The 22,406-nt window shown below is 36.5% G+C and overlaps 2 protein-coding genes, 1 long non-coding RNA gene and 1 pseudogene across 3 annotated transcripts; 2 read left to right on the forward strand and 2 right to left on the reverse strand.

Moving 5' to 3' along the window:
* Positions 1-960: 960 nt before the first annotated feature.
* On the reverse strand, positions 961-2,149 carry LOC141848123 (uncharacterized; annotated as a pseudogene).
* Positions 2,150-4,428: 2,279 nt separating this feature from the next.
* Positions 4,429-8,331, forward strand: LOC141848122 (MADS-box transcription factor 23-like). Its single transcript, XM_074736239.1, has 7 exons — positions 4,429-4,733; positions 4,943-5,021; positions 5,298-5,359; positions 7,612-7,711; positions 7,786-7,827; positions 7,904-7,945; positions 8,073-8,331. The coding sequence occupies exons 1-7, from the start codon at positions 4,552-4,554 to the stop codon at positions 8,229-8,231; spliced, it is 666 nt and encodes a 221-aa protein (XP_074592340.1). The 5' UTR covers positions 4,429-4,551; the 3' UTR covers positions 8,232-8,331.
* Positions 5,136-13,989, reverse strand: LOC141848124 (uncharacterized). The gene is made up of 3 exons (XR_012603468.1): positions 13,903-13,989; positions 9,451-9,512; positions 5,136-5,368 (listed from the first exon to the last, which is right to left on the reverse strand). It is a non-coding gene; the product is annotated as an uncharacterized LOC141848124 (long non-coding RNA).
* A 4,117-nt stretch (positions 13,990-18,106) lies between these two features.
* Positions 18,107-21,760, forward strand: LOC141846919 (transcription factor HBP-1b(c38)-like). Its single transcript, XM_074734945.1, has 10 exons — positions 18,107-18,189; positions 18,283-18,406; positions 18,495-18,674; positions 18,765-18,842; positions 18,927-18,986; positions 19,651-19,728; positions 19,821-19,878; positions 20,138-20,409; positions 20,480-20,728; positions 21,576-21,760. Exons 1-10 carry the CDS (start codon positions 18,167-18,169, stop codon positions 21,720-21,722), a joined length of 1,269 nt encoding a protein of 422 aa, XP_074591046.1. The 5' UTR covers positions 18,107-18,166; the 3' UTR covers positions 21,723-21,760.
* Positions 21,761-22,406: the final 646 nt, after the last annotated feature.

A 22,406-nucleotide genomic window follows, 5' to 3' on the forward strand; every position in this document is an offset into this window, starting at 1 on the left:
CAATTACAGCGTATTAATCATAATTTGCATAATCATGGTCCTAAGTATCATCAATTTAGGATGAATCGGACCTAAAATAGTATGATTCATAATTAATAATTAAAAAAATTATCTAAAAATTATTTATATATAAAGAAATTAATAATTTTATATATACATAACACTCAACTCCTCCTTAAATTAATTAATAATACTCAATAATATTTATATTTTTATAATATAAAAAAATTAATAATATATTATTATTATATTTAATTTTAAAAATATTCTCTTGATTTATAAAATGATCAAGGTCAATAATGCAGCTAACATAACAAAAATTATTGAATCATTTAATTCGAATGCATATATCAAAAATAATATTATAAAGACCCATTGATCTTACAGACTACGAAATAATAAACATTCAAAAATTCATCATTTTAAAAATAAAATAAAATATTATTGATAAAAATTAATTCAAAAATAACTAAATAAATATTTAAATAATTTTAAAATCCTAACCTTACAAAAAGATAAATAATAATAATAGTAATAATAAAAATAAAAGACTAAAAATGTTTCAGATTTCCAAAAACACTTTAAATAATATTTTTTAATCTGAAACTAATTAGATCGTAAACTATTATAGATTTGTAACTAATTAAATCCCATAATTCAATATAAATCAAAAATTATGATCTCACAGCTTCCACGATCCTGCTCCAATCTTACCAATCATACTCCAATTCTATTGCCAAAATCAATTCTACACAATTCAAAATCAATTTCTGCTTTTGAATTGCACGATCCTATCATCCAAGATCACAATTTTACAAATTATGATATTAACTAACTGCCAAAATAGGGGAAAATAATGAATTGTCAAATTTTGGTAAAATTCTCATAGCTTTCTTGGGGCATTGGGCATGACCCCTGTGCTAAGTCCAATTCGAAAATTATAAACTATGAAAAAATAAATAAAAGGAAAAATATAAAACATTAAAAAAATGATATGGTCATAACCTTAGTCTCCTGATAGTTAAACTTTGGTTAGGCAAAGATAATTTAATTACAAGAAATTAGAAACTAGATAGGTTTTCAAACACCACTGAAGGAACTTTACTAATTTAGTTTGCGCCAACAACGGTTGGCATACCTGCAACAAAGTTGGCTCTTCCTGAAGATAAAATGAGGAATGATCCTTCTTTATAACCTACATAAGCACATTAAATTGATGCTGAACGATCAGGTATCACGGATGAGTTTGTAAAACTCTTACCGATCAATCTAGTCGTCAACTCTAGCCAGATCTCGGCCCTCACTAACTCCTCCACCATCACCAATGTCTCCCCTAAGAACTGTGTTTGTATACGGCCACCTCTAGTTGTAACCGGAGCTGTTTCATCATCCTGATCCATTGCGAAAATATTGCCATTATCACTGTTCGGAGGATGATCTGTTCTTCCCTCTAACTCACGATTGTTTCTTTGAAGCCTCATGAAACGCGCCCATCACTAATCTCATCATCATTCGTCTCGCTATTGCCCATCTCGATTACATAATCCCCAACGACTATCGACCTTGGCGTTGATGATATTATTGTACTAATCACATCTTGACGCTCCCTTTCGTGCTCTAGCATCCTCCATTTCTGTTGTAGAGTAGGATCCACCTCATGAGGATTCACAAGCATGTTAGATCTGAGCACCCATTTGAGTGTTGCCACACACGCCAATGGGTGCTCAGATCTAACATGCTTGCTTAGATCCTTGTAGGTCCCCACAAATAAGCAATTTTCTTGCATACAGCTTCTCTTCTTGTTGTTGAGATATTCCAGGATTCACCACAGTCCAGCCTTTCACCTGCCCTCGGCATAGAGGGCATGCAAGCTCCATAATCTCAGACTTCCAACATTCTATCAAGTGAGAGTATTCCGCTATGAGGGTTGCATATTCTGCAACTTGATCATGGCTAGTGATTGTAATTTTTGCACGCGCCTTCTTGAATTGATCTGAGGCAATTCGAATGATGATAGCAAGTCCCGCACATGTAAGGCCGGCAGCCCTTGTCATGCGAAGAGCAAAGTAGCAAAACAGCTTCGTGTGGATGCTCCATGCACACTGAGCAAGTGACATCTTCCCAGTACCTGTTGTTCGACTCCGTTTGATGTCTTCTTCAAGCCAACTTCGTTATCTGAATCCTTCCTGTCATATGAAGGAATTGGCTGCGGGCCGACCTGAAACTACCAGATGAAAGTTTGCAAGGTGCCCTAGGACCTCTCACCATTTTAAAGAAAGTCAGAAATTTTCTCGCTTAAGTGCAAGTATACATGTATGCAAAAATGACAAACAACTTTCAGATCATACAAAAATTAAAGCAGCAGAATCTAAAAACTAACAAAGCTGCAAGATGAAAGTTTGTGAGGTGCCTTAGGACTTCTCACTATTTTAAAGCTGAGAAATTTATCTCACCTAAGTGCAAGTATACAGGTATACGAAAACGACTAACAACTTTCAAATTATATGAAAGTTAAGCAGTCAAAACTAAAAGCTAACAAAGAAACAGCCAGAAAATAGAGATGTGATAATTTTCTTTTCCAAAAAAATCAATTCAATCCCCAAATAACCACATTGAGTGCAAATCATAAGACTATAGAAAAGTCATCAAATAACATCGAATTCATTATCCGTAAACCTGTTGTCATGGACAAAGTAGGAAATGGCTTCTTCATTTAGTGCACAATATCTTAAAGAATTTGTCTATATAAATGGTCTGGCATCTCCAAATAAATTTCACAGAAAAAAAAAAAAAACTAGAAAACACTAAGACTTTATACAGGTCAAATGACTTAAATAACACTGGATACAATCAATTAACCAACAACGCTTCAACGCACTGAGAATGCATGCAGTTAATTTAATTATTTTTGTAAGGCAGTAGATAAAATATCAACCACTACAAATGTCCTACAGTTGAGGATATATGATCACTGAAGAGCAAGTCGTTAGCATCTCTCCATAACCTATCAAAAGACTTCAAGGAAAAAAGAATGGAGCTTCAGAAGATTAAGATATCTCCATCAGACGCCTCACTCATTATGATTCAAGAGGAGGGCTCTACTGAACTCTTTTAGGTAACTCAACTATCTTAATACATTACAAGAAAGCACTCACAAAAATCACTTTTTTTTAGGTTACTCCATACATCAGTTCAGGCCAGAGACTAACACTATTTGGCAGGGTAAAAATATGTCATAACTGATAAGACAAATGATATTTGCATATTTTTTCCAGTTTTTTCTAGGATAATGAAAAGTTAAAAGAAATAAAAATAAAAATAAAAAGCAATTTTGAGTAGGAATTCTGCAATAGGGCTACCGCCGAACAAGTTACCAGGCCACCTAAATATATTACCAGGGAGCATTAAAAAAATCACTTTTGGTTACTCAAAAAATCAGTTCCGTCCTAACTAAAAGTTCAGGCTTGGGAGCAATAGAAATTATTTGGCAAGAAGGAAATGTGTTGTAAACACTAAAACAAAATCATATATGGAGTAACCTAAAAAAAGTGATTTTTGTGAGTGCTTCCTTGTAATGTATTAAGATAGTTGAGTTACCTAAAAGAGTTAGGTTAAGCAAGCACAGTATGAAAACCCTAATTAATCACTGGAATGTAGCCTAAGTGCAGGACAAGAACGGTGAGAATCCGGCTCCCTGGCGCTAGGAACACTGAAGAACCGAGGTTCACCATTCGGTTCGACAGATCTCCCGGTACGTCAATGGATCAGAGAGTAGGGTTAAAGTATAAGTCAAAATCGCCCAACACTTTCGACCACAGCAGCGAAACCATAAAATGAAGCCGATGAGAGAGAGAGAGAGAGGGGGGGGGGGGGGGGGGGGGGGGGGGGGGGGGGGGGGGGGGGGGGGGAGGGAGGGAGAGAGAGAAGGAGGAGCTACCAGATGTATACGGCGCAGCAGCAACGTAGCCGAGAAAGGGCAGATGTTGATAGGCGTAACCGTCGGCGGTGGGGAAGGACAGGATGTGGCGGATTCGACGATGCCCTGGCGGTGGTGCATGAAAAAGGAAGGAGAGATCGGACGAGCGAAGAAAGAGGAGAGGGGAAAAGAAGAGGTGAATGAGAAAAAATAATTTAAAACCAATTAATACAAAGTACACTATCACTTTTGTGGTAAATTTTCATTGAACTCCGGGGTTTATTCATAGTTTTCAAAATGCTCCATAAAATTATCAAAACTAAAATGTTCACGAATAAACAAATTCACAATATCGAAGAGCAGAAAGCCCCGCCTCCCCTTTTCCATCCCCTCGTCGATTGATCAAACCCCTTGACCGCAGAGCCAGGGATGGCTGAGTGCTAACCGATCGATCGATAAACATCAGGTACGCGATCGAGTCGCCGTCGCTTCTGACTTCTACTACTAGGGTCTAGGTTTTCGATCGCCTCGATCTCTCGTTGCCCTTCTCCCCAGATCTGAACGATCGGGGAGTCTGCTTTTTCCATCGGCTTTTCCGTATGTTTCATCGCAGGATCAGGTGTGTTTTGTAGATCATGGGAAGAGGGAAGATAGTGATCCGAAGGATCGACGACACGACGAGCCGACAGGTGACCTTCTCGAAGAGGAGGACCGGATTGCTGAAGAAGGCCAAGGAGCTCGCCATCCTCTGCGACGCCGAGGTTGGCGTCGCTGTCTTCTCCAGCACCGGCAGGCTCTATGAGTTCTCAAACACCAGGTTCTTCCCCTATTTTCTCCTGGCTCGCTCTTTTTCTCCTTATCAGTTAGATAAGCTCTTTCATGCAAGTAACCATGTGGATTATGCATCATGATCTATGACATCCTTAATGTGGTAACTCACTGGGAAATTTTATCTTGAGGATCTTGGACTGTAAATAAATTATGTTCATTCTAATTTTTTTTTTGGGTTACTTCTGAATATATCAGCATGAAATCTGTGATCGAACGATACACCAAATCAAAAGAGGAACAGCATGTGTTTACGTGTTCGTCTTCGGAAGTGAAGGTATAATTCTTTAGTATGTTTTATCCTTTTTGGCATTCCAATTCATGGATTTCCTTTTTAGACGCTGATCCAACTAAGTAGTAAATAAATGGAGTTATATTGATCCATGTAATATGATTCTTAACTTTTTCTAGAGAAATCCACTAAATAGGAGTGATTCTTTTCAGGCTGCAACATGTAGAATTCAACTGAAATATGTATTCTTCTGCTAATTAATGTATTCGTCAAAAAGAAAGCATACCGTGGCATTTAGAAGTTTAATTTATTGATCAACAGGCCTGGCAAAGGGAAACGGCAAGCTTGAGGCAGCAATTGCATAACTTGCAAGAAAATCATCGGTATGTCACCTATAAATTGAATAAAGTATTGATCAGAAAAAAGTTATGTCAACAAAACATAAAATAGTAGAGTATTACAACACCTCTAGAATATTTCGTTTTCATATGGTGATTTTTTTTTTTCAAGTTTACATGTTCTTGCACAGACACTGCTACAGACTTAGGTATAGAATGGACACAATTAACACAGATGATAAAATGAGAGCCCCATCTAGAAAGGTGATGAAATCTGTTTCACCATGATTCAAACAAGCAATGGCGTTACAGTTCATGCATTGAAACAATAATGGATTCTTAAATTGAATGGAGTGAACTATTTTATTTCTTTGTTTGGTTGTACTTAAATGTAAGTCTAATAAAATAATTCATTCTATTTTTTACCCATTTAGTTTGTGTAATTCTTCCGGCGAATTTAACCTACTTGGTTTGTAAGGTGTTCATGGGCCCAATATACCTTGTTAGATCGATACACCTACTAACTTGGTCTGTCCACTTCCTGAAGCATAGAATGAATATAGTAGACTGGTCAATCCACCGCAAAATTATTCATCCAAGCAAACATATCGAATCATACAAGGAGAATAATCCTATTCCGTCCTATCCAAAGCACCTTAAGGACTAGGATTTATGCATGCCAGTTTTTGATGTTGCTCCCGAGTGCATTATGAATGTTTACACATCGCTGAATTCCTCACAAAAACAATTACACTAACTTCCTTTCTTTACCTGATCTAAATTGCAAATTCATTAGTTTCTACTAAAAGGGCAACTTAATACACGAAACTCCAACCAATACAGAGTCCGCATGACTTCAAAGACACGTGACAACAAATTTATTGCTGAACCTAGGTTCCCTAGTTTCTACTATGATGAAACTTTTAGTTTATAGGCATATGCAGGCATAAGAAGTTAAAAGGTTAGAATAAATTGCAATTACATATGCGTATGCAGGAATAATAAATGAAGCATACGCATAAAAAATTAAAGATTAGAATAATTAGCATTTGCATATCCATATGCAAGAATAAAAAAAAAAGTAAATACAGCATATGGATTGCAACCACTTAGACCTCACTTTCCAGACCAATGATACCCTTGACTAAGACCAAAAAGAAAGACAAGCTATAAGATAGCTATAGAATAAATGTTCATTTCTCCAAACTGAAACTCAGATATTCTTCCGCAGCCAGTTTTGAGGCACAATAATCTACTTATTGTAGATTCGTACAGTAAGATTTGTGTGTGATAAGAGATAAAACAAAGAAGCATGCAATGTCTCCTATCCAAACATTAATGGTATGTTTGGTTTGCAGAATCTATCCAAACATTAATGGTATGCTTGGTTTCCGAAATGACATAGATAAGGAACGGAGTAGATATTTCTAGAAAATGAATTAGACAAGGAATAGAATATAAATTATTCATTAGGTTACTTCAAGTGGAATATGAAAGAATTCATATGTTTAGTTAGTAGAGATGTTATAATGAATAGACAAAGGGGACTTTTCACAAAGATAATATCTCCTTATAGAAGTATTTTGTTCGACAGATGTAGCTTGCACAATCTAGTCTGACCAATCTACCCAGCCCGACAAGCTCGATTAGTTTGTTGGTCTGCCCTCTTGTGCCATCTGAGGCCCTTAGCCAGATTGTTTCAAATCGTCCACTCAGCCCACTTGGTTTGACCTGACCCATCCACCCACTCTGACCCTTCAAGGCTTCAACTGCTCAATTTAATTGATCCACTCATTCGGCTCAAAAAATCAAATTGGCTCATCCTACTTGAGGATTTGTCAGGCCCAATGCTAGTCCACTAGGCTGGCTCAATCTACTTTGTTGTTGATAATACTTTTTTTTTTGATGAATTGAGTAGAGTAAGCATATATTCTCTTTAAAGAATGGAATAGATAAAAGATACCTATTAGTGGGACAGGGCAGGAAATAAATACTTGTTCATTAGAGAGATCTGCTTCTAGTGCCACTGAGACGCTTCTAGTTCTACAGATCTGAAAATTGAACTACATGGTGCTACTTGTTGGCACTAAATTGACTTTGCCAGTTTGCATTGTGCGTTAAGCAGGACAATGCATATAAACACCCACTAACTTGTGAACTAAAAACTTGTTATTGAACGAATCAACCTTTAGCCACATGCATCAAGAGTAGTGAAGGTGCAAGGGACAGAGAACCAAATGGCCATAAAACTAATGTTTTAAATCAACGAGTCATTCCATCATTATTGATAATTGCAGGCAGTTGATTGGGCAGGATCTCTCTGGGCTAAGCGTCAAAGATCTACAAAATCTTGAGTCCAAATTAGAAACAAGCTTGTGTAGTGTCAGAATGAAAAAGGTCTTCTTTGATATCGTTTTGCTTATCTATAGTCCTTTTGGTATCAGCTATTTTACATGTGCCAATAATTGCAGGATCAACTTTTGATAGAAGCAATTCAAGAATTGGATCGCAAGGTTGTTGTTTATTTCACTATATATCAGTAGGTTTACAATTCTACATATGATTCACCCAAATACTGGTTTATCGCAGGGAAAGCTTATGCAGCAGGATAATATTGAACTATACAAGAAGGTAAACCTTTTTCGTTAAGAAACTATTGCACTACAAAATAAGTTATGCGTCACAAAGTAGGCCATTATAAATACTCGTTGATTTTGAATTATTAAGTTTAACATAAATATTTATTGACCAATGTCAGGTTCATGATGCAAGGGGAATGAATGATATTGATAGAAGTTATATTCCATATAATTTCAATATAGCAGGTGAAGCAACTGTGCCCATTCATCTTCAACTATGCCAGCCACAACAAGATGTAGATGAACCACAAAGTAGGGGACCTCCAAAGCTAGGGTAATTTTATTACGTTAGTTCACTGTGGCATCGTTGGAACACTAAATAAGAAAGCAGTTTCCTGTGGCATACTTGGAACACTTAATAAGAAGGTATTTCAGTTAGCCAGTGATTTCAATACAAGAATAGATGATAACTTTTTTTTGTCTTCCATCGGTTCATCTATATATCAAGGCATGGAATATAAGTTGCTCAAACATTGGCCAGCAGAAGTGCTCTCCTTACAAGATGTATATGCTTGTGATCCCTATTTGTAAATATGGAGCACGAACAGATGGAAAAGATCTGGCATGCCATCAAAAGAGGGTTTTGCTACAATGCTACTAGGAACTTCCTTAGTTTTCTTTTCTTCCAAATCTTTGTTGATTGTCAATATAAGGACAGTTGCAACACTTTTCTCTCAGTTGCCTACAGGATTTCCATTAAAGAAAAATCTAGCTAGTTATGGCTAGAAAAATTCAATGGGAATGCTCACTTGCCCAACAACCCATGAAGGAACCATATTGGATTATAATAACTATGTTGCAATTACAAGTGGTACCAAAGCATGTAAATCCACCATATTGGATTATAATAACTATGTTGCAATTATAAGTGGTACCAAAGAATGTAAATCCGTGTTCATCACTCGAAAATACCAAATGCCACATGGAATGTATCGACTAACATGTATATTAATGGTATGGATTACGGCAACATCATGAAGCTAGTTATTCAAGGAAAAGGCCTTTTACTTCCATTAGAAAGGAAGTTGCGATTGATAGGATGCGAACAAAGTAAAAGTATGCTTTCCCCTATTAAAATTCACCAAATTCACCGTACGATGCAGATGCAACATGTTCCATGTGGCAGAGATAGTAGAAACTGAACCATTGACACAATCAAGTAAGCATGAAAAGGTACATTATTGAATTGAAATAGTTTGCATGAAGGTACAAGTTAAATAGTCTAAAGTTAAAATTTAAGAACCTTCAAAGAAATAACTCGATGGAAACTGATCAATTCCCAAAAATCTCTTCTATAGACTTTGAAATGTATCATGCAAGTTAACTAAACTGCTTCAGTTAAAACAAACAAAAGAGAGTTGAACGTCAGAAAAGACCTTACAGCTGGTAACCGTCACTTGGAGAATAGAAAAAATGATCAAAATTTATTTGTGCAAACTAAGGATTTTTCTAAATCAAATAAATATTCATCTAAAAAACTTCAAGATATTGGCTTACCTTAGATCTTCTTGCAAATTATACAGTTGCTGCCTCCAACTAATTCCTCTACATTGGAACACCTAATGAGAGAAATCAAGAAAATCAACTGTGCAGAATTACAAAATCTAGAATAGTAATGACACAGAAGCATATTTGTATAGCACACTACAATGAATCTTGAATCAATAATCAAGAAATAAAACTTGATTATCTTTCAGGGAAAAAATGATCCAAAAAAATATTGCAAAGAGGATATAGAATAGTCAGACATCTACAATTTTACCCAAAGACAACCAGCTACAAGTAGTTTATCAGAAAATTAAATATGAATTAATTATCTACTACTGATTCATTAAACTGGGGCATGTACACCATTCAGAACTCCCACCAAAGGATTTTACAAGAATAACATCAGAAGTTCATTCATATGCCAAAGATTTGTTAGTGCGCCACTCATGAATCATGGTATTAACAATGAGCCTGAATGATGATGGCAATCAAAGTGATGGTAACGACTATGAAATTTCAAATTTTTCCAAAACTCCAATCTACGAAGAGGAGACAAATAGTAGTGTTTTAACATGCATAATAAACTTGTACATTATCACATAAAAGAGGTGATATGGGATGGATCCGCTCAATGGTCGGCACCAATAGAACTCAAGGAATTCTGGTCATATTTGAAATAACTTAACCTCAAATCCAATCATGGAAATAATAGAAGCCTATTGTAATTTTAGAATTTAGATTTTTGATGCATCAATGCTAACAAAATACAACTTTAAATTAAGGAACAAAAACAAAAATTCACACATGGGGTTGAAATTATCTGCCCATTGTTGGGTCGATCAATCAATGTAAAACCAGATCCTGGTCATTTAAGTCCAAAATGCACAAAATACTTTACTCAATTTCGATGCATTTTCCAAACCTAGTATGCTTCAGCAATATATAAACATTCGGATGCCCATAAAAACCTCATCAAGATGGTGAATACAAGATCAAAGTCAATGAAAGCTTATGTGTTAAAAGATAATAGCATACATCTACTTTAGGATAACTTCTTTTGCAGCTTATGTTAGTTTAGAACATTAAAACATTATTTGATTAACTAAGTTGTTCGATAATATCTTCAAAATTAATAAAAATGATCAAAAAAATCCCTTTGGTAGTTATATGTACAAATGTGGCTAATATTCTTCAAATTATAGAGAGATCAACCTATAAGTTGAATCATGAAAGTGTAGGAAGAGTTATTGAGAGGACAAGGGATGAGACAAATATTTCTAAGAATCAATATGGTTTAAGAATGAAAAAATTGACCACAAAGGTTATTTATATCAAAAGACACCAGACAAGAAAAAAAAGATAAGACATTCGCATATGGTTTTTATTAACATAGGAGAGTTTGGTATGCAATCACGACACAATCAAAACCAAATGAAATAAGTAAAGGAAATGCAAGCTCAATAAAAGATATGAAATACAAAAATATGACTTTTAAATATCTGGGATCTATTATTTAATAAGTTATTGGTGAAGAAATTAAGTGATGGTTGAAACAGAGAGGAGCTTTAGTCTTGTGTGATTGTCATGTGCTCCTTAGAGTAAAATGTAACTTTTTAAAAAATTGTGGTACAACCAACATATATTTATGGATTGGTGCAATGGTATGCTAGGAAGTAATGTTATGAGAGATGCTCAAAGTATATAGAAGAATAAAAAATCATTATACGTCAGAAATTGATTGTAGCTCCAACAAATGAGAAAGTGCAAGAAAATAATTTGTGTGGGCATGTTTAAGGCAAACAATAGATTCAATAATTTAAATTGGTGAATCAATTAAATTAAAAGGATTAAATTGTTGAGGGAGACCAAAGAAACTTTTTTGTTATCAAAATATAAGGAATGATATAGTCTTCTGTAGACCTCAAAGCAAGTATCAAATCATGCAGCAAACCAAAATTGTTCTGTCAAATACAATTTGACGATGATGAATCTTATATAAGTGCTGATAGTAATTTAAAGTCTCTGATCCAGAATGGTTCTTATTGTTCTTATCTATGTTGACACATGATACTGGTTCATATATACTAAGCATACCAACATGGTGAAAGTGGCGGCAATGGAGGATGAGAAAAAGAATCAATGGTGCACCACTGATGTTGCTTGACTATCACATTATCCATCTCAACCACCAAGAATGAATCAGTAACCCTTCCCACTTCCATGGTCACCTCCATGCAATGGTAAGCTATTGAACTAGCATATTAAAAGTAGTGCAATCTCTTAGATAATCTTCCACCTCTCAATGTGGCCTCAAAATTATGTCTTTCACTAACATAGGCCATTTGAATAAGAAATATGTTCTTTATGGAATACCTTGCCCACCCCACATAGTGGGATAAAGACTTGGTTGTTGTTGTTCTTTATGTAATACCTTACAAATAGGTCTAGATGAATTGCTTGAATGGTGCTTGAAATTTGAGACTTACAAGTGTGTCTAGACAAGGATTGGCTCTTTTCAAAAAATCTCTAGCAGCAAACAACCATCATAGCATGTCAAAAGTCGCATGGCTGACTTATCTTTATTGCATAAGTGAGCCATGGCTTTGTATGGTAAAATGTTACACATTATGATTAAGCATTTTCACCAAATTTTAACATGATTATCTATAGTTTATACATCTAAGTTTACCACATTATTATTGTAATCTTTTAAGTTCACATATTCAGTGCACTAAACTAGATTGCTTTTGCATATTTACATCTGGCTAATTTAGGAGTTCGCAAAGTAATACATTTCAATTGAACACTTAATTGATAATCATTGCCAAATTGCAAAGAGTATTCAATTGAGAAATACTTTCATTTGAACAAGATTTGTATTAGCACACAACTCACTTTTGTCAACCCTACTCTCAAGATAAACTCGAAGAAAATAAAATTCTTTGTTTTGATCTCTAAAGGGCATTTCGCAAAATAAAGGATATAATCTCATGCATATCTCATGTATGACTCAGAACTACTTGGTCAGGATCACAACTTCGCTTAATTAAGACTAGGATCACACACGGTACTGGTTAGTGTGTGATCTAACAGTTTCCTATGTTAAATTGTATAAAATTATAACTTGTACTTGTCTAATTAAATTTGAAAAAAAAATGGTATCTTAATAAATTCCTTCAAAGGCAATATTAAACTAAATTTAAACTAAATGGTAACATCAAAATCAATAAATTCCTTCAAAGGCAATATTAAACCAAAGGGTATTGTAAAAAACAATGAATTCCTTCAAAGGCAACATTAAGCTAAAACGCACACACGCACGCGCACACATGGTACTAGTTAGTGTGTGATCTAGTAGTTTCCTATGTTAAAATGCATAAAATTATAACTTGTACTTGTCTAATTAAATTTGGAAAAAAATGGTATCTTAATAAATTCCTTCAAAGGCAATATTAAACTAAATGGTAACATCAAAATCAATAAATTCTTTCAAAGGCAATATTAAACCTAAGGATATTGTAAAAAACAATGAATTCCTTCAAAGGCAACACACACACGCGCACACACTAATATTAAACTAAATGGTAACGTCAAAATCAATAAATTCCTTCAAAGGCAATATTAAACCGAAGGGTATTGTAAAAAACAATGAATTCCTTCAAAGGCAACACACACACACTAATATTAAACTAAATGATAACATCAAAATCAATAAATTCCTTCGAAGGCAATATTAAACCGAAGGGTATTGTAAAAAACAATGAATTCCTCCAAAGGCAACATTAAGCTGAAAACACACACACACCGACTTATTTACGTCCATGAAACGTACTCACCAATGAAAACGAGAAAAAGATGCTCGACGGCAGATTTATGTCCATGAAACGTACTCACCAATGAAAAACGAGAAAAAGATGCTCGACGGCTGATGCCTGAAGAGCAAACTCTCAACAACGATAGTTGAGACAACAAATGACGAAAGCGAAGAAACCCTAAAATATACGGTAACCACCGGCATAGAAAAAGTTCCGTACAATGCAAAACAAATCCACCAGATCACATCCAAAACGCAGAATGAGACATTCTCCAGTGCTATAATCACCCACCATAGTAAATCAAAACGAAAGAAGTAAAGATCATACTCTCACGGGTACATCAGACGCTACCCACGGTGGTAAAAGCACCCGCCTAACCTTAACGTTCTAAAACCCCAACAGAATCCCAACTCTTTCAGCGTTCTTGTCAAATCAATACTCTCGATTTCATCCCCCAGGCGAAATCAATCACCAACTCTTTTCTTCTCCACCATTCTAACAGTGATCAACGTTAGAACAAGTACAGATCGAAAGGAACCAAGGACTTGATCGCCCAAAAAGCAATGCAACGAACGAGATTGCGAGAAATCGAAGCAAAGACGACCAGATCTACGAGTTGAGGGAGACAAGGAAGGACGAGCTGTACCTGGGCGCGCGCGAGAGATGAGCGGAGCCGCGGCGGAGCATTGGTGGAGCGCGTCGTTCTACCGAGGCGTAAATAAAGAGACCAGGAGAGCAGAAGAGCGGTTCCCCTCCTGCCACGTCGACTCCTCGATTTAAATAATGATCGTGAAGTATGTTGCTCCGCGGAAACAAACAATGACGATATCCTCCCCGATGAATCAGCCACGTGTCAACTCTCAGCCACGTGTCAACTCTCTATTGGGTGATCTGTATTCATATCCGGAGGATGAGTGCGTACTAGACCGCGCCTGTCACCTTTTCGTGGCGGGGGGTCGTTTAAAACGGTTCACATGCCGTTTTGTTTATTGCCTTGACGGAACACGCGTCGGTGAGGCGTAACCATGGCCGTTACGTGAGCGTTTCGGGCTTCGAGGCTGAGCCCTGCCGCTGTTGCTCCGCACGACCGTACTCACACCGCGAAGTGATATGTTACGTGTCGGTTATTCGTCCATATGTCGCTGCGTGTCGTAACGTGATACAGCTTATGGGCCTTCGAGCTGGGCCCATCTCTCGTCATGGAAAACGTGGACGTGCTTAATTCCATTCCATATCCACGGAGGTAAATATTATAAAGTACATCAAGCGGGAACGTTACGTACTTGGATTTCTTAATAAAAAAATTTAAAAAATCAAATGGCACCCAACATCTACAAAATCATGAAACGGATATTTTATTTTTAATTAAAATCAAATTGCGACACAATTTTAATCTTTTTCTGATTTTATTGTAAATATACCTCTCAACCAATACTATTGAATTGCAGTAGTTGATAACTACTAAAAGGCATAAAAGTTACTAATAACTATTATAATAGATGGATTTAAAATGTAAAATTTAAGATTTATATTGTATAAAAATTATCGAGTAACTACTATACCATATAAAACTATCCAATAATTACTACGAATTTAAAATTTAAAATTTATATCGTTTAGAAATAACCCAATAGCTACTGCAACATATAAAAATTATTTAGTAGTTGTTATAATATGAAGACGTTACTCAGTAGCTTCTATAACAAATTTAAAATAGGATTTAAGATTTAAAGTTTCTAAACAATATTATATCAAATTATTTTTATTAGCTTATCAAAATTATTTAAACTAGTACAAAAACTTCTACATCACACCTATTGAATAGCTTTTGCACAATGTAATAATTATTTGATAGCTTTTATACAATATAAATTTTATATTTTATATTTTAAATTCATTCTAAATACGTTATAATAATTATTAAATAATTTTATATACTGATTCAAACTCTTAGACTACGCTGACTGTATATCCCGGGCTAGCTCTTAATTTTTTTTCTCCCCTCCCTAAATCCAATATTTTTTTTCTTTTCGTCGCCGTTGGACTAGGGATGGCAACGGGTTCGGGGGTTCACGGGGAAGCCTTCTCCATCCCCGTCCCCGAAACTCAAACCCATATACCATCCTCATCCCCATCCCCGTCGGGTATCATAATTTAAATACCATCCCCGTCCCCGTCGGGTTTCGGGTATCCAGCGGGTTTCGGAGATCCCCGCGGGTTTCGGAGTGGTTTTCCCCGCGAGTATTTCCATTGGTATCCCCATACCCATCCCCATCCCCATGCATCCCCATCCACATCTTGTTTTTTTAAATATTAATTTAAATATATATATATATATTATAAAATCTTTACAAAATAACATTATAAGACCAAACATTAAACTCTAAAATAAAACATTATCTCTAAAATAATATTCCCCGTCGGGTTCGGGGATGGGGACGGGGAATATTTGGAATACCATCCCCGACCCATCCCTGCTTTCCGAGATTCGGGGTTCTCCATCCCCATCCCCACTTTCTCGGATTCGGTGATTCCCCGGTCAAAATGGGTTCGGGGAACGGATTCTCCATCGGGTCCGGGTCTAATTGCCATCCCTAGTTGGACCCCCTGGCTACAGCCGTAACTATCAATTATAATAATACCGAATGTATTTTTTAGATAAAATCATTGATAAAACATCTATTTGTTTTTTTTTTTAAAGAGGTTCATTTGATCTAGGTACCCTTGTATTTTTGCCGAAAATATCTTATGTATTTATCAGAAGAAAAGGAGAATATAGGATGAAAAGCTCTGCGAATTTATAAGAGCTCAGTAAATAGATTTGGAATCAAAATGCATAATAAAAATATTATCTTTTATTTTAAAAAGAAAAAGTATACTGAATAATAGACTATAAAATCGAGGGAAAATATAATTAAAATAGGCATCATCTTCTGCAAAAAAAAAAAAAAAATGGAATCCGTCACCTTAGCGGCCCCACAATCGGTCCCACGACCATTTGTGAGGAAGTAAATCGAGAAACTGCAATTGATCATGGGTATTATCGGGCTTCATCAGGATTCAAAGCTCTGCTACGTCGGAACCAATAAAGTTATGCCCCGGGGCCAAAATAGGCATTATCGATCATAGAGCTCCTCCCCGATTGAATATTTGATGAATTATAATATGCTATATAGGTTAAACCATTATCGATATTAGATAATTAACAATTTAATTGTTCTTAATCAATTCTCCATTTACAAAATGCGGTTGTTGTACTTTAAGAATAAAAATGAGTCTTATTATCCTACCCATATCTATCTATGGACAATCCATGATTATTTGTTATTAAAATTATTATTTTTTAATTTCCATTTTTTATGTGAAAATTGAAAATGAGATTTGGATAAAAAATATTCCTCTAAATCTTAAAATCTTAAATCCAAAAAAAACAAAAAAAATATTATATTAATTTATTGATGACTTATGTTTATTTTATTTTTTTGCTTTAGAGTCATCAAACATGATTATATCAAATTCAAGTTGATCCTTTCCCTTACGAACAATAATAGATTTTTACTATGAGATTAAGGATTTTGAAGGCATGTTTCAAATTTGTTCAATAAATAAATCAAAAAAATATGAATAGAGAGCTAACCAATGATAAATTAAGGTATACATTATTACTCCAATATGATAAGAAAGTATTATAAAATAATATAAAAGAATAGATCAAGGAGCATTGATGGCCCGAGCTCTTATCTTTTGAGTGGTCATTGTAGTCTTGGGACATAACTGAATTGGTTACGAGAAAGTAGAAATTGAATTCAAATTTTGATGAAGCTGAGACAATAGTCCTCGTTGTAGCCGACTGTAACTTCTCGATTTATCTTCTCACATAATTATGAAACCATTAAAGTGACGGATTCTACTTTACAGAAATTGAGCGATCACTATAATATAGTCTTGTAATAAATATTAAATACTTGCTAACTAATTGTTACTTTGATTCAGTTAGAACTTAATCACGTTGATAGAATATAATCCATTTTTTATTAAATAAAATAAACGTTATATGTGTGTTCAAAAAAATATTTTTAAAAATACCACGAATTTACGAGAAAAACATTATTAAAATTCAATGAAGTGCACTTTTATAAAAGAAATATTAGAAATATTTTTTTTTAGGATTTAAGGTTTTCCTAAACCTTAAATCCTCCTAATACTCTTGTACGATTCTGATAATAATTAAGGATGCGTTTTTAATTGTTTGTCCTATTTTGCACTGTTATTAAAGTCATACGTACTTGTATTTGAGTTCTGACACCCCTCGACCATGCACGACACACTGACACCCACAGTCTCTCTCCCTCCTCCCCGGCCCTGCACCATGGCACGCTGCGCATGACGCCAACCCTGGTCTCTCTCGCTCACCGGCGTCCCCGCGTCGCAAGGTAGCTGCTACCCCCGTCGCCCTGCCCCTCGCAGGCGTCGCGCAGGTCCTGCACAGTGCACACACGCCCAAAAGGGCGCCGTACCGATACGCTGACACCTTCCCTGCTCGAAAGCGATCGCCCTGCGCAGCTCCCTGCGTCCGCCATTATTGTTTCCGGACCTCCTCCTAATGATCATTACTCCTCCACAGCTCCACCTCACATTCCCATGCAACCAAAGCAATAGAATATCAAATTTTAACTGGAAAGGGTTGACGTGATAGGAACCGGGAAAATGTTATTAAAAACTGGCAGATGGTTGATGGATTGATGGACTGATTGAAAACACTAGAGCAAGTTTCAGTTCGGAGAGAGAAAGGAAAGAGCTTTTTCATTTTTTTTATTTTTCCTCCCTTCGGGTTGATTCGCTTGGTGTTTTCTTCTGCAGAGTATGCAGAACTCCTCCCACTTCGCTTCTCCTTCTCCTCCTCTTCTGCCATGTACTCGTCTCATCTCTACAGGTAAAAAACATCATCTGTACTTGAGAATTGATTCTTTTGTTTTGTATTTCTTCTCGCTCGCAACGTGTTTGATGTTTTGCTTCTGTGATTCAGAGGGGAGAATTCTCCGGCTGGATTCAGCATTGGAGATGCCGTGCTCACCCCCAAGAGCTCGAGCAATCTCACGGCTGCTACATCCTCTGCGCTGCATCTCCAATTTGGGGCCTTAAGCCATGGGGTGACTTAACTAATCATTACCTCGTTTTCTCAGCTCCATGTTCCTTTGCTGCCGTCGTTGCTGAGTTTTTCAGACCGATACGTGACAGAGCATGGCAACTCTGGAAATGGTGGCATCAGCGGTGCCGGCGCTGGATGCTGCTGCCGCCGCCGGTAGAATGGCATTCTCAAGAGGACAGGTTGAGCACTGGGGAGATTCCACGATGGTCGTAAGCAGCACGCGGACTGATACATCCACTGATGTCGAGATCGAGGACAGAAACAAAACGGTGAAGATTTCCTTCTAGTTACAATTTCTTAGTTACAATTTTTACTGCTGCAAATGTTTACGGACTTACTGAGAGAAGAACGTAATGCAGATAGGGAGTGGCCAACAAGGTGCAACTGTTTGTGCCGATTCTTCTGCTGTGTCTAAGGGGAAAACTGGGGAGCAAAAGGTGCTTCAAACATTGAGTGGGAGTTATCTAATTCTGCGTTTTAGAATTTATTGTGACTGATGCATTTGCTTCTCTTTAATGCAGTCACTTCGTAGACTCGCTCAAAATCGCGAGGCCGCAAAAAAGAGTCGCCTAAGGAAGAAGGTATTTTCATAAAACAACTTTGATTTTTCACCTTGAATAAGTTTGCAGTGACAAATGATGTTTGTTCTTGCTAACTCCATAAATCTGGTAGATGTTATTTAATGCCAAGCTATTGCTGGTGTAGTTTGATCTAGTGATCAAGTTTTTTAGACTCTGTGGTGCTAGTGCTTACTCAGATAGAAGCTTAGAAGATTTATTGATTGTGCTTCGAAAATTTGTTGGATCAAATGAGTTAGTATTTGTTTTGCCATTATATCGATGGTTGTTTTCGAAGAGCATGCTATTGAACCGTAATATATGATTTTGTTGTCTGACTAGAAATTTTAAACTTTTACCATAGTTTGGTTCTAGCAGTGAAATCATATTCTTGATAGCCAATTGCTTTAAGAAAGAAGATTAAATTGATCCAAAAATACGAATCTGTTGTGCTATTAACCGAGAAGGTACGATGACCATAAGTATATATGGCCTTGAAATCTCCTAGTATCTATGGCCTTGAAATCTCCTAGAATCGATCGGGAAGGATATTGTCCTCAAAATCATTAATGATGACATTTACCTATCTTTATCGTTGCATTTGTTTTTAGAATTCAGACTTTCTTATTCACTCATTCTACATAACTAAAGGTTGCTCCATTTATAAAGAGTGTGTGTTTTTCTCTAGGCATATGTTCAGCAGCTTGAAAATAGCCGCTTAAAATTGATCCAACTTGAGCAAGTTCTTCAGCGAGCACATCAACAAGTACGGCTAATCTAATTTTCACTGCTTTTGATGAATCACTTAAACTAGTTTGTTAATGACAGATCAATAACCATCAAGCTTCCTTTGTTCAGGGCGTCTTATTAGCAAATGGATACACAAGTGATCATGGTTGTTCTATTGGAGGAAATGGTTTGTTCGCTTGTTATGTTTTTTTACCTTCTATTGGTCTCCATAAATTTGGGATGTTACGAATTCCTTTTTCGTTGTTCTTTTCTTCTAATAGATAAGTCCAATATCAAGATTATTCAATCTCTTCTTAAGAAACCACATATTATTTGTAGTTCATATTTCTGATTTGTGTTTATCGAATTATTTAGTTCAGCAATGAAATTACATAGACTAAGCCATCCTCATGTACGATCTTACTCATGCTTTCTTTTTATTAAAGCCGCATTGGTGTTTGACATGGAGTATGCCCGGTGGCTTGAGGATCATCAAAGGCAGATTAATGAGCTTAGATCAGCACTAAACTCTCAAGCCAACAATGAAGATTTACGGCTTCTTGTCGAATCTATTATGTCTCACTATAATGAAGTATTCAGGCTGAAAAGCATTGGTACAAAATCCGATGTGTTTCACATATTGTCCGGCATGTGGACGACCCCTGCGGAACGCTGTTTCATGTGGTTAGGTGGTTTCCGATCGTCTGAGCTTCTGAAGGTATTGAGCATTAAAGAAATAATAGATGCCTTAGAAGTTGTGTTATAATTCTCGAACTGATAATTTGCAGATAGTGGTGACTCATCTCGAGCCATTGACAGATCAACAGCTGATGGGTATATGCAACCTTCAGCATTCGTCTCAGCAAGCAGAGGATGCCTTATCACAGGGTATGGAAGCGTTGCAACAGTCACTAGCGGAAACACTTGCTTCTGCATCCCTCGTCCCGGCTAACGGTCCCGATAATGTCTCGAATTACATGGGCCAGATGACGATGGCAATGAGCAAACTGAGTACACTGGAGAACTTCATCCGTCAGGTATTTTGACATGGAGTATGCCCGGTGGCTTGAGGATCATCAAAGGCAGATTAATGAGCTTAGATCAGCACTAAACTTTAAGCCAACAATGAAGATTTACGGCTTCTTGTCGAATCTATTATGTCTCACTATAATGAAGTATTCAGGCTGAAAAGCATTGGTACAAAATCCGATGTGTTTCACATATTGTCCGGCATGTGGACGACCCCTGCGGAACGCTGTTTCATGTGGTTAGGTGGTTTCCGATCGTCTGAGCTTCTGAAGGTATTGAGCATTAAAGAAATAATAGATGCCTTCAGAAGTCGGTTATAATTCTTCGAACTGATAATTTGCAGATAGTGGTGACTCATCTCGAGCCATTGACAGATCAACAGCTGATGGGTATATGCAACCTTCAGCATTCGTCTCAGCAAGCAGAGGATGCCTTATCACAGGGTATGGAAGCGTTGCAACAGTCACTAGCGGAAACACTTGCTTCTGCATCCCTCATGCCGGCTAACGGTCCCGATAATGTCTCGAATTACATGGGCCAGATGACGATGGCAATGAGCAAACTGAGTACACTGGAGAACTTCATCCGTCAGGTATTTGATGCTCTTAGTTTTGCCATTTGCATTAGAAACATCTGAATGTATTTTTTGTGTCAGTTCATTCACTTCAAACTCTGATTGTGATAGTAAACATAATCCGACTCAGCCAACTGGAAAGGTCATTCATTGAATTGATATAAGAATGTGCAAACTTGCAATGCAATCTTCTATTGTCCATGTTGCTTCTGATCTTTCATGAATGCTAGTTCTTGCACTTGCTGAACTTTGTATCGCAACTCAGTAACTTTGCATTTCAGGCTGATCTTTTGCGGCAGCAGACTTTGCAGCAAATGCATCGAATCCTCACCGCTCCGCAGGCAGCCCGAGCGCTACTAACCATCAGCGACTACTTCTCGCGGCTTCGAGCTCTAAGCTCGTTATGGTTGGCACGGCCGAGAGACTAGCTGCGAGCTCTCGGCAGCCATGGTGAATCATGGGATAGTGTTAGAGCAAATGAACTTGAGCTCCAACTAGAGTATTGGGACATTGTTATGTTGTTTCTATTAATTTGTATATGCAGCTTGTAGCTTTTCAGTTTTCACTGTTAGCTTACTTCAATGGTTAGCAACTGATAAGGGTTAAAACAAAAGACATATTGTTTACTTTGGGGTTTTATGCTTGATTTAGTTAAATTATGATATGAAGCATATTATTTATGTTAGTATAAAACTACCTACAATAATATAAAATTTTTATGTTATTAAGATTATATAACGTTTTATGAAAATTGTATAGTATTATAAATATAGAAATTATTTAAATTAATGTTTGTTGTTAAATTTGTGAGCCCATGTCAATTATTTTTCTTGCTTGAAAATTAAATTAATATTTTTTTTAAAAAAAATTGACTTTTAAAAATAGAAAGTAAAAGTTATTAAGAATATTTTGATATTAATAAAATTTTAAGACCATTTTGAAAAAGCGGTTTAGTTCATTGATGGAGCGTAGTGGGGACTCTGGCGCTGCACGACGGAGGCCACCTCCGATTCGGTTCTCCACAGCTCAAGATCGCCGGTTTCGTAATACTTCTCCATGGAATGGCGGTTTTGATCGCAGAGGATCAGGCGAGGATGGGAAGCTTGGTATCG

The sequence above is a fragment of the Curcuma longa genome, chromosome 16, assembly GCF_044706935.1.
Source record: "Curcuma longa cultivar G26 ecotype Majalengka, Jawa Barat chromosome 16, ITB_CL_G26_1.1, whole genome shotgun sequence".
Classification (NCBI taxonomy): Eukaryota; Viridiplantae; Streptophyta; class Magnoliopsida; order Zingiberales; family Zingiberaceae; genus Curcuma; species Curcuma longa.

What these genes read in the sequence shown, in the direction of transcription:
- LOC141846919 (XM_074734945.1), top strand. Translation starts at nt 18,167, where the DNA reads ATGTACTCGTCTCATCTCTACAG. An exon ending in TACTCGTCTCATCTCTACAG is followed by an intron (nt 18,190 to 18,282) that starts GTAAAAAACATC and finishes TCTGTGATTCAG; the next exon opens with AGGGGAGAATTCTCCGGCTG. An exon ending in TTGGGGCCTTAAGCCATGGG is followed by an intron (nt 18,407 to 18,494) that starts GTGACTTAACTA and finishes GATACGTGACAG; the next exon opens with AGCATGGCAACTCTGGAAAT.
- LOC141848122 (XM_074736239.1), top strand. Translation starts at nt 4,552, where the DNA reads ATGGGAAGAGGGAAGATAGTGATCCGAAGGATCGACGACACGACGAGC. An exon ending in TATGAGTTCTCAAACACCAG is followed by an intron (nt 4,734 to 4,942) that starts GTTCTTCCCCTA and finishes TGAATATATCAG; the next exon opens with CATGAAATCTGTGATCGAAC. An exon ending in TTCAAGAATTGGATCGCAAG is followed by an intron (nt 7,828 to 7,903) that starts GTTGTTGTTTAT and finishes GGTTTATCGCAG; the next exon opens with GGAAAGCTTATGCAGCAGGA.